We start from the raw sequence: 13,778 nt of genomic DNA on the forward strand, positions 1-13,778 counted from the left end.
GTTTTTAAGAAGAGATTGGACAGCCATTTGTCTGGAATGATATAGGGTCTCCTGCTTAAGTAGAAGTTTGGATTAGACTAGGTCCCTTTCATCTTGCTTATTTTTTTACTATTAGTGTTATGTCAATGGGGTTAGGTGAGAATAAAATTAAAAAATTGCCACACAAGAGAAAAATAAACATATTCATGCAGAGCTGCTGAAACAAAATATTGTCAGAGATTAGCAAAATAAAAATAATTACCAATAGCTAATTGTCAATATAGCAGTAAAATGAAAGGGGTAACACCAAACATAATATCAGGGGTCTTCAACTTGGCCCTTTCATGACTTGTGGACTTCAACTCCCAGAATTCCTCAGCCAGGTACTCTGGCTGAGGGATTCTGGGAGTTGAAGTCCACAAGTCATAAAAGGGCCAAGTTTGAGGAACCCTACATTGTATCATTACTATGTAAGTAGTGGTTGCAAAAAAGACTAATGCGTAGTCCAGGTAAATGTTCTACATTTAGTAAATGTTCTACATTTGGTAAGGTTCTACATTTAGGCAAGAAAAACCAAATGCACAGGTATTGTATAGGTGGTACCTTGCTCAATAGTAGTAACCATGAGAGGGATCTTGGAGTCCTAATGGACAGTTACTTAAATATGAGCCAGCAGTATGCTGCAGTTGCCAAAAAAGCCAACACAGTGCTAGGCTGCATTAACAGAGGGATAGAATCAAGATCATGTGAAGTTTTAACACCACTTTACAATGCCTTGGTAAGACCACACTTGGAATACTGCATCCAGTTTTGGTCACCACGATGTAAAAAAAAAATGTTGAGACTAGAAAGTACTGAGAAGAGCAACAAAGATGATTAGGGGACTGGAGGCTAAAACATATAAAGAATGGAATTAGGTACGTCTAGTTTAATGAAGAAAAGGTCGAGAAGTGACATGATAGCAGTGTTCCAATATCTCCGGGGTTGCCACAAAGAAGAGGGAGTCAAGCTATTCTCCAAAGTACCTGAAGGCAGGACAAGAAGCAATGGATGGAAACTAGTCAAGGAGAGAAACAACCTAGAACTAAGGAGAAACTTCCTGACAGTTAGAACAATTAATCAGTGGAACAACCTGCCTCCAGATGTTGTGAATGCTCCAACACTGGAAGCTTTTAAGAAGAGATTGCATAACCATTTGTCTGAAATGGTAAAGGGGGTTGAAGCAGGGGGTTGAACTAGAAGACCTCCAAAGTCCCTTCCAGATTCTATTCTATTCTATTCTATTCTATTCTATTCTATTCTATTCTATTCTATTCTATTCTATTCTATTCTATTCTATTCTATTCTATTCTATTCTATTCTATTCTATTCTATTCTATTCTATTCTATTCTATTCTATTCTATTCTATTCTACAAGGGAGAGGGAAAGCATGCTGCACCATAAGGCTTGTACTTGTCTGTAGGAGCAAGTCTTGGATTATGTGCTCTTGGCAGAACCAGATTACTCAGGCTTGTATCAGTTTCCTGAGCCTGCTGGCCATCTGTCTATTGCTCACCCTGTTGGGCACCCTTCTTTTAGCGGTTATGTAGGTATAGATTCTTGGAGTAGGCAGTGTGGGAGGAAATTTGTCACAGCTTGATGTTAAAAGATACAAATGAAAGTAGGTGAGAGTATGGCACACAAAAAAGCGTGTCTCAACAACAAGGTGGAGGGTTGCATAATGACTACTGTTGGGGAAAGAGGAAAGATCAGTTGTTGGCTTCTTCAGGTTTCAACATGATTCTAAAAATTAAGGTGATAAAAATGTTGGCCCCTGCAATTTGAAAATTCTGCTATATCAAATTAGCTGCTGGTTAAATATCTACAGTATTAGATCTACTTGTTGAGATTTTGACCCGAGTATTGTACTAACTTTGCTTTAATCATTTTGGTGGGGAACTTTACCAGATTCTGGAAGGGGGATTATGACTTTGCTGGTACTTCTGGATTTGTTTCACATGCCCAACCAGCATGATTGTAAGGTCATCACCAACATTCCTTACTTGATTAATCTCAAGTAGTTTAAACAGCCAGGGGGTCATATTGCATCTGTGTCTTACTCCCTGATTAGTGATAAAACGTTTGAAAACAAAGTGAAACCATTGCTATGATGCAGGAAATCAACTACCATTTTCATTTAATAACTATTTGATCTAGGATATCTGCCAGATTGTATTTCTTGTGGCACATTGCCACAACAAATACAATCTGGCATATATCCTAGATCAAATAGTTATTAAATGAACATGGTAGTTGATTTCCTACATCATAGCAATGGTTTCACTTTTTCAGCGCTGTATTTCCCCCCCCCTCCCTTTACAATATTGTAGTGAAAAAAAGAAAGTTTACTTGCCTGGTTGACTCAACAGAGCAATTTTAAAGCCTGCTGTCATTCTGATTTAAAGAAAACTATCTAGAAAAGTATTTACTCATGGCTAACTCTTGAAATACGGGCTTTGCATAAAGGATGGTCATCTGAGTACAAGCATTTCTCTTCTGCTTCTGGTGAATCCCAGTAAGAAGAAGCGTGCTTACTTAAGCACCCCTTCCCAGAGTGCTCATAATTTCTCTATTATCTGATGTTTTTTAGCATGTGGTGAAACCTTGCAAGAGTCTACCGGCAACTTTTCCTCGCCAGGATTTCCAAATGGTTATCCTTCATACACACATTGCATATGGAGAATTTCAGTGACTCCTGGAGAAAAGGTACTTTACTCTGATTTCCAACTCTGGTTCCCGAGAAAGAAAACATTTTTTTATTAGAAATTTTAAAGTGCTAAAAGTGAAGGGCTTTGAGGGCTTGGGTTTGTTAAAAAGGTAAAGGTTCCCCCGCACATGCGTGCTAGTCATTTCCGACTCTAGGGGCTGGTGCTCATCTCCGTTTCAAAGCCGAAGAGCCAGCGCTTGTCCGAGGACATCTCCGTGGTCATGTGGCCAGCATGACTAGACGCCAAAGGCGCATGGAACGCTGTTACCTTCCCACCGTAGTGGTCCCTATTTTTCAACTTGCATTTTTACGTGCTTTCAAACTGCTAGGTTGGCAGAAGCTGGGACGAATAACAGGCGCTCACTCTGTTACGCGGCACTCGGGATTCGACCCGCCAAACTGCCGACCTTCTGATCAACAAGCTCAGCGTCGTAATCCACTGAGCCACTGCGTCCCTATTGGGTTTGTTAAGAGTGGGTTATTCAAATAAAGCCTTTGAACTACATTTTCGTCCCTTTTATAAATCCCTTTATTGCAGATCCATTTATGCTTGAAACTTCATGTGAAAATGAGTGCAGTCTGGTGATTTCACATTTAGACAAAAAATACTAGCATCATGGATTTTAGTTACGTTGGTCATGGTACACACTGAGGGAGGCTCAAAAACAGATGATCCTACTATTTTTGTAGACAGCATAGGAATTTAAAAGAAACAATTTTTTAGTCTTGGGGTGGGTTTTTTTTAGAAATTTCTTACTATTTCTTAACATTCATGTCAGAAGTATGTCTCAACCCTTTAATTTGGAAAACAATTAAGTATGCTTTTAAACTTCAAGAATTTTCCTGACTACCTATTCTGTTACCCGCTGTCAGGGCCATAGCTCTGCTAGAAATGGGAAGAGCTTTTAGTCACAGATCAAAGATTGTTAGTTATTTCTTCGATACAAATGGTTATCTGAAAATTGCTCATTTGATGAAAAGATTGCACTTAACTTGTTGTTTAGTTTTGTCAAATCCTGAGAACCTATTTGAATTATCCCACTGCATTCTGATAGAGCTGTGAAAATGAAACAGATTACTCTGCATCAGACATCATTGCTACTTCTGATTTGTTTATATAGCCACTAATTTTTAAATTGTGCTGACCAATGTTCATTGATTGTTTAACTTTGGAAATTTGTAATCATACAGTCCTCTTTAACTCTTGGTCTGCTTTGTCTCTATTTTTTCTATGTCTGCTGTTGCAGAACATATATTAAAGTAACTTTATGGCATTGAAGACAACAAGCAATGTCATATTTAGCCATTGTGTTCTCATAACAACCAGTTTTGAACGATTTTTGTTCTATTGAGAGATTCCATGTCCAGTATGCCATTCCTCTCCATCATTTAATGTGTTTTTTTCTTCCTCTGCTGAATGACCATGCTATAGTACTGTTCTACTAGCTTCACTTCATAACACAAGGGAGAGATATGTAACAAATAGTTTTTCATCCTGACTTGTGCATTCTCAGAAGGATAAAAAATGGAAGGACAAAGCTGAATTCTATAACTTTTTTTCTTTTAATTCAAATAATTGAGTCTGTTGTGCAAGCGTGCTTGCATTTGGGAGAAGAAACAGTCACTAGAAATTGAATTTTGAAAATAATTAAAATGTACTTAATATTTCATTATGAAGTGTGTAATTAGATAAGATAAAATAACCCTTATTGTCATTTTTTTACTGTGGGCACAATGGCACACATCAAAAATGAAATTTAGTTGCCCGCTTTCAAAGTGGAATTTACTTTGTTTAAGCAAGTCATAATTACATATGGTCTGTAATAAAAATAGGTATATCAGAAATCCTACAATTTATAGCATATAAGAAAATGAAAATAACATATTGCTAATGTATCAACATGTTTTGGTAATAGTCCAACATTGCTCATAAAGCTTCAGTCCATCCATTTCAATGGGTGGGCTGGAGCATGGCTAATTCTTTAGTCAGTCATGGAAGTAGTTGGCAGTTGTAAACACAGCTGTGGTGCCAGACTACCATGTGCTTCAGTTCCACTGCATTGTAACCAGTTTGTGTGTTAACTATTTGGATCCCAGTTTTAAACCCAAAAACTTATAAACAGATTGTTCCAGTCCCAGTAGTCATGAACAAAGGACAGAAAAGTCCAGATATTTATTAATGCCAAAGCCAGATCCTTAATAATTGAAAATAACAAACAAAGTTTATTTTATTGTAGAAATCTGAAGGTTGAGTTCACCTTTCTGGCTCCTTGGCCATTATTTGGCTCATATACTATATATCAAAACAAACAGAACTTAGGCAGAGTGTCAAAAGAATGCATATTGCAGATAATATCTGAGTGTTATGCTACTGGGCACATTTTAGCTATCCTCATTTTGATAATAATACTGGAGTATTAGTAGAATTTAGTGTAGTATTTGCTAACACTCCTCCTACTGATTATCATAACAATAACACAGGATGGTAATTTGGTAATAAAATTTGGTCACAGATCTCTCACATAATTACTGTTTCTACTTGCTGTTTTAAAAAACAATGTCAATGACATAAAACAATTGCTATATAAAATATAGGCAACAGAATATCAGTTCCAGAAAATCATTGATATGATTGTAGAAACCAATGAATTAACCAACATGCCTTTTCCTTCCAAGAATACATGCAATTTAATAAACAATTAAATAAAGTAACAAAATTAGATATATTTTTATTTTTATTTTATTTTAATTCCATTTATATCCCGCCCTTCTCCGAAGACTCAGGGCGGCTTACAAGCTTATCATTAGAACATTGCGTACTATTTTATATCTTGATATATTTTGGGTAGTTTATAAATCTCTTAACATCAAATTACAAAAATGTTTCCATAACTTCAGTATGATGTGATTTTCATAGTGTACTCTATGTAAATTATGGGCAGGTGAAAACCAGTAAGTAAACATTTAAGTTTATTGTTCAAATATCAGTGTTTTATTTCCTTATCTCAAGTAGAGAATGGATAGATTCCCATTCACATACAAAGGACATATGCAAAGTGGTTGTCAGAAGAAGTATACCATTGCAGTATGAAATTTCAGTAACTGCACAATAGCAAATAATCATTTTAAAGCAATTATTCAAAATATGATATGTTCCATCTTAAAATGGTTGCATTCAAAATAATCAATACTCTGGTGTTATTGGAATGCTTTAGGCCAGAGGTAGGCAACCTTGGCTCTCTTATGATTTGTGGAGTTCAACTCCCAGAATTCCTGAGCCAGCTTGGCTGGCTCAGGAATTCTGAGAGTTGAAGACCACAAGTCATAAAAGAGCCAAGGTTGCCTACCCCTGCTTTAGGCAGACACTGCCCAGAAAATGATTGGCCACCTCTGATACAGTTATGATCACAATAAGTGTCTATTTGTATAATAGGCCAAACCACAGTATTAAACCTTACTTTAAAAATAATCAATGCAAAGCTTTTATCCCCTTCCTACATTTCAAAGTTTCTGCTCCTGCCTGCAGGAAATCAAAGACATATCTATTGTCTCTATTCTAAAGTGTGGTAATAATGAAGAATTCTTATGTCAGATGCCATTATGGAGATTGACCTCTGATCCAACTGATTGCTTTGTAGGATGCAAGAAATCAGACACCATTTTTCTCTCTTGTTTAAAAGGGTGATGAAATCCATAGTAGCATCTGATATGTTTCACTGCTAAAATTAAAATTACTAGGACACACGATTAATGCATTTCATATAAATGTTTTTGATATGAATATGCTGGAGAGATTCTGTTAAAGACGTTCTAGTGACTATCTAAAATATGAACCATGAAATGGATGCAATCTGTTAGGTTCATCATGACTAACAAAATAAAAGTTCAAAATCCTTACTACTGGATTTTATCAGAAAATTAACAATCCCTTCCTTCTGTTACATCTGTAAGAGCAGTTTTTGATTTCCCTTTTTAATCACCCACATGTCCTGTGTTCTTCTGTCTGTCATAAACACATACATGCCCCATATGATGCTATTCAGAAGGCAAGACTTCCAAAACTATTTTAGAAATATCTTCTTCTACTTTAAAGCCAGTATACTGGTAAGAAAAGCTTCCCAATTTTCTTTTTTTTGTCAGGCTACAAACCAACTTATTGGTATTTTATCTCTTTTACACTTATTCCAGATTGTTCTAAACTTTACAACAATGGACCTTTATAAGAGCAGCCTCTGCTGGTATGACTACATTGAAGTAAGAGATGGCTACTGGAGAAAATCACCTCTGCTTGGTATGAAACTATTGTGGTCACTTTTGAAAACTGAAAGATAGAAATAACAATAACATAAATGGAAATGGAGTTAATATTTTGAATCAAGTGGGGTTGTCTGTAGGGAGGGATAAAAAAGTCAAGATTGCAACCACAATCATGCAGTCCAAATCCTTCTTCTTTTTTATGTGCACATGAAAAAGCTGGGAAAAGTGTTATAGGATGATATTATGTTATGGGTACACTTTGTCTCAAGATATGATTTCAGAATGAATATAGGTTAGGGTATTTTAGTTTAAACATAGTAAGTTAGTGTCTGTTATTTACACATCTGCATTATTTCCTTCACAGTAAAGCTTTTTTTAAAAAAATCAAATTATTTCTTCTCCAATGTTTGTTCCACATTAAATTTTATTTTATTCTCATCTGGCTGTATTATTGTCCACTGTTGTCAAACAAACACGACACACACACACCCCACACACTTTACTCCAGCATAGCCATTCCTTTACCTGAGTAAAAGCAGTGGCAAAGTAAAAGCTGGAAGAGCGATTAAATCAAGGTTTGGCGAGCAGTGTCTGTGCATCCTTTGAAGTTCACCTAGTTGGGTGACACATTGCCATTTCCAGTAGGGAATTAAATAAATTTACAATTCGAAGCCAAATTTAAATGATTCCCCCAAACAAAAATAATATCTATCATCTCTCTCTTATCTCTCTCTCTTTCATCTATCTATCATCTGTCTGTCTGTCTTTATCTATCATCTGTCCGTCCATCTGTCTATATCTATCATCTGTCCGTCCATCCATCCATCCATCCATCCATCCGTCTGTCTGTCTATATCTATCTATCTATCTATCTATCTATCTATCTATCTATCTATCTATCTATGTATCTATCTATCTATCTATCTATCTATCTATCTATCTATCTATCTATCTATCTATTATCCATCCATCCATCCATCCATCCATCCATCCATCTTCCAGAACTGTAGTTTAGATTTCGGACTGCTTATATCATACTGCATGGCATGACATGACCTTTAGAGATGCCTTAAAATGCATTATCTCACTTTTTACATTTTTTTAGGCAGATTCTGCGGAGATAAACTCTCAAACACCCTCACATCTAGCGATAGTAGAATGTGGATCGAGTTCCGCAGCAGCAGCAACTGGGTAGGAAAAGGTTTTGCAGCCATTTATGAAGGTGAGTCCTTAGGCAAGTCAGCTAGGTTAAACTTTTATACCAGATTAACATCTGTGGCCCAAATTCAGCAGAACATGCATTTTGGCATAACATGTGAATTTTAAGAAAAGGAAGGGAAATACCAAAATACTAAACTATGTCTCTTGAGGTAATCACTTGCTATTTTTTCCCCCTCAGATTTCCTCAAAGAGGAAAGTTTTGAGGAATTATTTAGATTACTTTTAGGATAATTAGCAGTCTTCCGTACTGGCCAGATTTACTGAAGCTTATTAATTACAGACCCAATAAACTTATAAGGGATCAAACTGGAGAAGATTACCTTGTGTGTTAAAGTAAGGATGGGTTGGTAGATGTGAGTTCAGGTGTGGATATGCATTGTGGAGGCCAGGCCAAATCAATGTTTTCTTGCATCCAAGCCCTGAGAATACTTGGGTAATATAGTTATTATTTTACACAACTTTCAAGTATCTTATTTTGTGTTTTAATCTCTCAGTAGATATTTCTGGACCCTTCTGAGTTGTAATAAACCTGCAAACTGTGGCAGCATACCAGGATTTGCATGCTTAGAGCTTCCTTTCTGATGAGAAGGGAATTTTCCATGCACTGCATATTTCCCATTGTGCATGCCAAGCATTTATTTCCCTTTCATAGGCAACAAAGGGAAACCCCTACATTAAAAGGTATTGGCCCAGACACTGAAGCTGCTGGGTCATTTCCTATGGCTCCTATCCAGTCTATAATTTACAGTATACATACTGTGGGTGGATTGCACTGCATACAGTTTTAAACATAAATTTTACCAGGAACACTTGATGAAGGATTCACATATTTGTCATTTGAATGGGTCCTCCAGACACAAGTAACTTCTCATTAAAAATAAAATGTTAACACTGGAAATAAGCCTACATTTCTTCTTTTGTGTTCTTTAGCAATTTGTGGAGGTGAGATACATAAAAATGAAGGCCAGATCCAGTCTCCTAATTATCCAGATGACTACAGACCAATGAAAGAATGTGTGTGGAAAATAACAGTATCAGAGAACTACAATGTCGGATTAACCTTTCAGGCATTTGAGGTAAAGCCTTTTAACTGATCTGAGCAAACCATCTCGTGGCTAACTGACAGTGACATTTAAGGGAATCCTCATTAAGCCAACATAGACACAAAGCACTCTCTGTATAACATAAAGCCATACAGTAGTTCATATTTCCTTTCACTGAGAGTTTTTTCATTGGAGAAATTTCAAAAGATGAAAGGGTTTTATATTATCTCAGTATTTGAATAGGAAAGTTCTAAAAAGTGACAATAGTTTCTTTTAACAAGGAACCAATCCTGTTCCAAAGTCTATTTAAGGAGTAGGACTTTTATTTCTTTCTAAAATCTCTTTGTTCCCATTTCCCTCTTCATACAATTACGTCGTGCTGATATTTTATAAAGGGACCAAAATTGTAATGAATTTTGTAACGATTTATAATTTTAATTTTTCTACAGTGTAATTCTATTTGCAGCCATATTTATTACATACTGTTAAATAAGCCTATAACGCTAAGCTTTTCTGATTTGTGTTATGATCTAGGCTAGGAATATATATTTCATAACGTCGTTCAAACTCCCTCTGTGACACAGGGATTATAAAATAGGTAGCTAGAAATATATAAATGAAACTTAGTAAAATAAAATTTATAAAGTTTTTATACAGAGAGCTCTGATTTTTTTTACTGTATGTCTACTTTCTTTCCTTTTCATTAGCTGTTAAAAATAATAGGAATTCACACTGCAATCCAGCTCATAATCAATCAACTTAGGTTGCAGAACTGTATTCTAAAGAAATGTCAAAAGATTAAAGAGCCATCTTAATGAAACTCATCTGGACTAAGGACTGAGGGGAAAGCATTCTCAGTAAGATATAAAATATCCCTTAAATAGCACAGTTATAAAATTGGAAGCCTTGTGGTACTAATATCTCTGTTTAAAGATACTAGCTTCCCTGCTTCCTGGAGATATCAAAGAAATATGGCTTCCAAATTAGAATTGCTAGCCCCAATAGACCACTGGACTGAATCAAGTAAAGAAATTTTTAACTGTACTAAATTTTAACTAAGGCAAAAAATATATTCCAATCTAATCTGTTATATTAAAATTATATTGAAAATGATTTTTGTTGCTCAATAAACTACATTATCTGTTGAATTTCCAAGCTATATAACTTTTCCTACTTTTCCTACTTGCATCTACCTTAAGTTCAGCTTGATACATATTTGGCCACAGGGATGACAAATAAACATCTCTTGGTGCCAACATAATCTTATCTCCAATTTAGTTTTACTTTTTAAAGAAGCCCTGCTCAGAATTTGAATAGGTTTCCCAAGAAAACAGTATAATATAAATCCTTGACATTTAGTCTTAATGAAATGTAAAGAAGCTTTTATAATTAGACTACAAATATTTTTATAGTAAAAACTAAGTAATTCAGCTAATCTAAAAATTGCTAGCAGAAATATTAGCATATTATAATTTTAGCATATGTTAGCATATTATAATTTTGATCAAATACCATTTTATGTTTGCAGATTGAGAGACATGATAATTGTGCCTATGATTATTTAGAAGTCCGAGATGGGTTGAGTGAAAGCAGCCCTTTGATTGGCCATTTTTGTGGCTATGATAAACCTGAAGATATAAGATCTACCTCAAATACCCTATGGATGAAGTTTGTTTCTGACGGAACAGTCAATAAAGCAGGATTTGCTGCCAATTTTTTTAAAGGTAACAGTTTGGGCAATTAGTGGGGTAGTTACATTTAAGAGCTGTGGTGGTGCAGTGATTACAAATCTAGACAGCACACTAAAAAGCAGAGACATCACCCTGCCAACAAAAGTGCGTATAGTCAAGGCTATGGTCTTCCCAATTGCAATGTATGTCTGTGAAGTTGGACCATAAGAAAGGCTGAGCTCCAAAGAATTGAGGCCTTTGAGCTATGGTGCTAGAGAAGACTCCTGCGAGTCCCTTGGAATGCAAGGCAATCAAACCGGTCAGTCCTAGAGGAGATCAACCCTGACTGCTCTTTAGAAGGCCAGATCCTGAAGTTGAAACTCAAATACTTTGGCCACCTAATGACAAGGAAAGACTCACTGGAGAAGAGCCTAATGCTGGGAAAGGTTGAGGACAAGAGAAGAAGGGGACAACAGAGAATGAGGTGGCTGGATGGAGTCACTGAAGCAGTATGCGTGAGCCTAAATGGACTCTAGAACATGGTAGAGGACAGGAAGGCCTGGAGGAACGTTGTCCGATGGGTCGGAAACGACTTCGCAACTAACAATAACAACATTGCAGATTAATTCTGCTCACATCGCCAGGAGTTTGATTCCTTTAATCCTGACTGGCTCAAGGTTGACTCAGCCTTCCATCCTTCCGAGACTGGTAAAATGAGGACCCAGATAATTGGGGGTAATATTCTGGTTCTGTAAATCACTGTGAAGCAGCATGTAAATCTAATAGCTATTGCTACTGATAAAACGTAGAAGAAAATAATGTAGATTATTTTATTGTTCAGACATTTTTTCCTGCTTCTGCCCCTGATCCTGTAGCCTTCACTACTGAGACTGTTAGATTAGTTTAATCTATGAGTTTGCAGGTTTCTTTTTCATCTTTCATTTATTCTCATTATAAAGTGGTTTCCTAAACCAGAAGATCCCAAGTGATTTGAATGTATTTCTAGGGACAACTTCTCTCACTAATTTTGCTAAGAGTTCATTTTAAAGCTGAGATTGCAACACAATTCTTTTGAAGCTCCGATGGTTTATTAAACTGGAGGTAGCCTAAAAAGGGTTTATTATACTGGAGGTAGCCTAAAGCAGGGTGGAGCTAGAACCTCTCTATAGAGTAATGAGAATATCCAACTAAGTAAAATACAATACAAGAATCAACTGAATATAATTGAATATAGCAGCATTTATTTATTTACACAGCTGCTCAACTCAGGGCACCGTATATCATCAGAAAATAGCAGAAGTCAATTAAAACCCATAATCAAAGCATAAAACAATACACCAAAACAACCATACACAAAAAGATGTGCCAAGAAAAAAACAACCCTCATCCAGTGGGTCATATCACTCCCATAAGGTAAAGTAAAGGTTCTCCCGCACATGCGTGCTAGACGTTTCTGACTCTAGGGGCCGGTGCTCATCTCCGTTTCAAAGCCGAAGAGCCAGCACTTGTTTGAGGACGTCTCCATGGTCATGTGGCTGGCATGACTAGATGCCAAAGGCGCACGGAGCGCTGTTACCTTCCCACCGTAGTGGTCCCTATTTTTCTACTTGCATTTTTTACGTGCTTTCGAACTGCTAGGTTGGCAGAAGCTGGGACGAGTAACAGGCGCTCACTCTGTTACGCGGCACTCGGGATTCGACCCGCCAAACTGCCGACCTTCTGATTGACAAGCTCAGCGTCCTAACCCACTGAGCCACCGCGTCCCTTCACTCCCATACCCTGCATTTAAGGTATTTAATGGCTTTGATATTTTCAGCAAGGATGACCAATTCTGTATCCATACTGTACCCAGGTTTGAACCTGATTGAAAGTGATCCATATAATCCTTTTCATCCAGGGCAATCATCTACTCAACAATCTTCCCTTCCTCTTCCATTGATCCTTAATCAGTGCCAGGTCACTGTCTCCTTAACCACATATGGAACCATTCCTTCTCTCCAGGAAAAATCTACTACCACTTGAACCCAACCCATGTCACGTGTAGGAAGATCTTAACTAACAAGAAGGAGCATCATCCTAAAATATAGGCTGATGCAGTCACAGCTCCACTGTCTCTATCCAATTCCTCAATGTCAATAGGAAAAAACTCTTTCTAGATAATCAAATCACCCCATATCTCAGCCAGCTCCAGAGAACCTCCACAGGAGAGCTCCAACTCAAGTGAATCCAAGAGGTTTTAATAGATCGACTCAATAAAGTACTCAGGAATTCTACCAAGTACCCTCTGAAACCCAACTGCAACCATCAGCAGAGCAGATGAATAAATCCTCTCCCTGCAGTGGGAAGCAGATAGCGACATGTTAATGGAATCAACTATGGGGTAGATCTTGTGAGATAATGGATAACTACAAAAACTGTGCTGTACTGAATGAAGAAAGAGGACATTCTAGGAGCATAATTACAAAAATATATAGCATGGGGCTACCTTGTTTCCTAGAGCAGAGGTCCCCAACCTTTTGGGCACCAGGGACCAGTTATGTGGAGAGAGTTTTTTTCCATGGACCGGAGGGGGCATGGTTTTGTGTGCTGCCTGCATCCCGTGGATGGTGCTTTGCTTGTTTGTGCAGCCCGGTTGCTGGCATGCCGCGGCCTGATACTGGTCCATGGACTGGGGGTTGGGGACCCCTGTCCTAGAGCTTATGTTCACCTTCTAGTGTCTTGTATTGTCAGTATTCCTTGGCCCTCTAAATGTTTTAGGGATGAGCTGACAAAGTTTATTATTTTTCAAGTCCCTGATTAAGTAACTAAGGGGGAAAGTTTTGCTTTATTTTATTCCTCCTAACTAGTCCTAATTTCTCCTA

At 37.2% G+C, this 13,778-nt stretch overlaps 1 protein-coding gene across 2 annotated transcripts in view; it reads left to right on the forward strand.

The window, feature by feature from the left end:
• The window catches only part of TLL1 (tolloid like 1), a gene marked incomplete at both ends in the record, with an annotated part of 124,363 nt that overhangs the window by 95,341 nt on the left and 15,244 nt on the right, over window positions 1–13,778 (forward strand). For both annotated transcript variants that reach the window (XM_081333248.1, XM_081333249.1), the window contains 5 exons: window positions 2,610–2,725; window positions 6,915–7,017; window positions 8,089–8,205; window positions 9,135–9,280; window positions 10,776–10,971. In XM_081333248.1, coding sequence (XP_081189374.1) covers window positions 2,610–2,725; window positions 6,915–7,017; window positions 8,089–8,205; window positions 9,135–9,280; window positions 10,776–10,971 — 678 coding nt within the window. The remainder of the gene's footprint in view (window positions 1–2,609; window positions 2,726–6,914; window positions 7,018–8,088; window positions 8,206–9,134; window positions 9,281–10,775; window positions 10,972–13,778) is intronic.

The sequence above is a fragment of the Vipera berus genome, assembly GCF_964194415.1.
Source record: "Vipera berus genome assembly, chromosome: 7".
NCBI classification, from domain to species: domain Eukaryota; kingdom Metazoa; phylum Chordata; class Lepidosauria; order Squamata; family Viperidae; genus Vipera; species Vipera berus.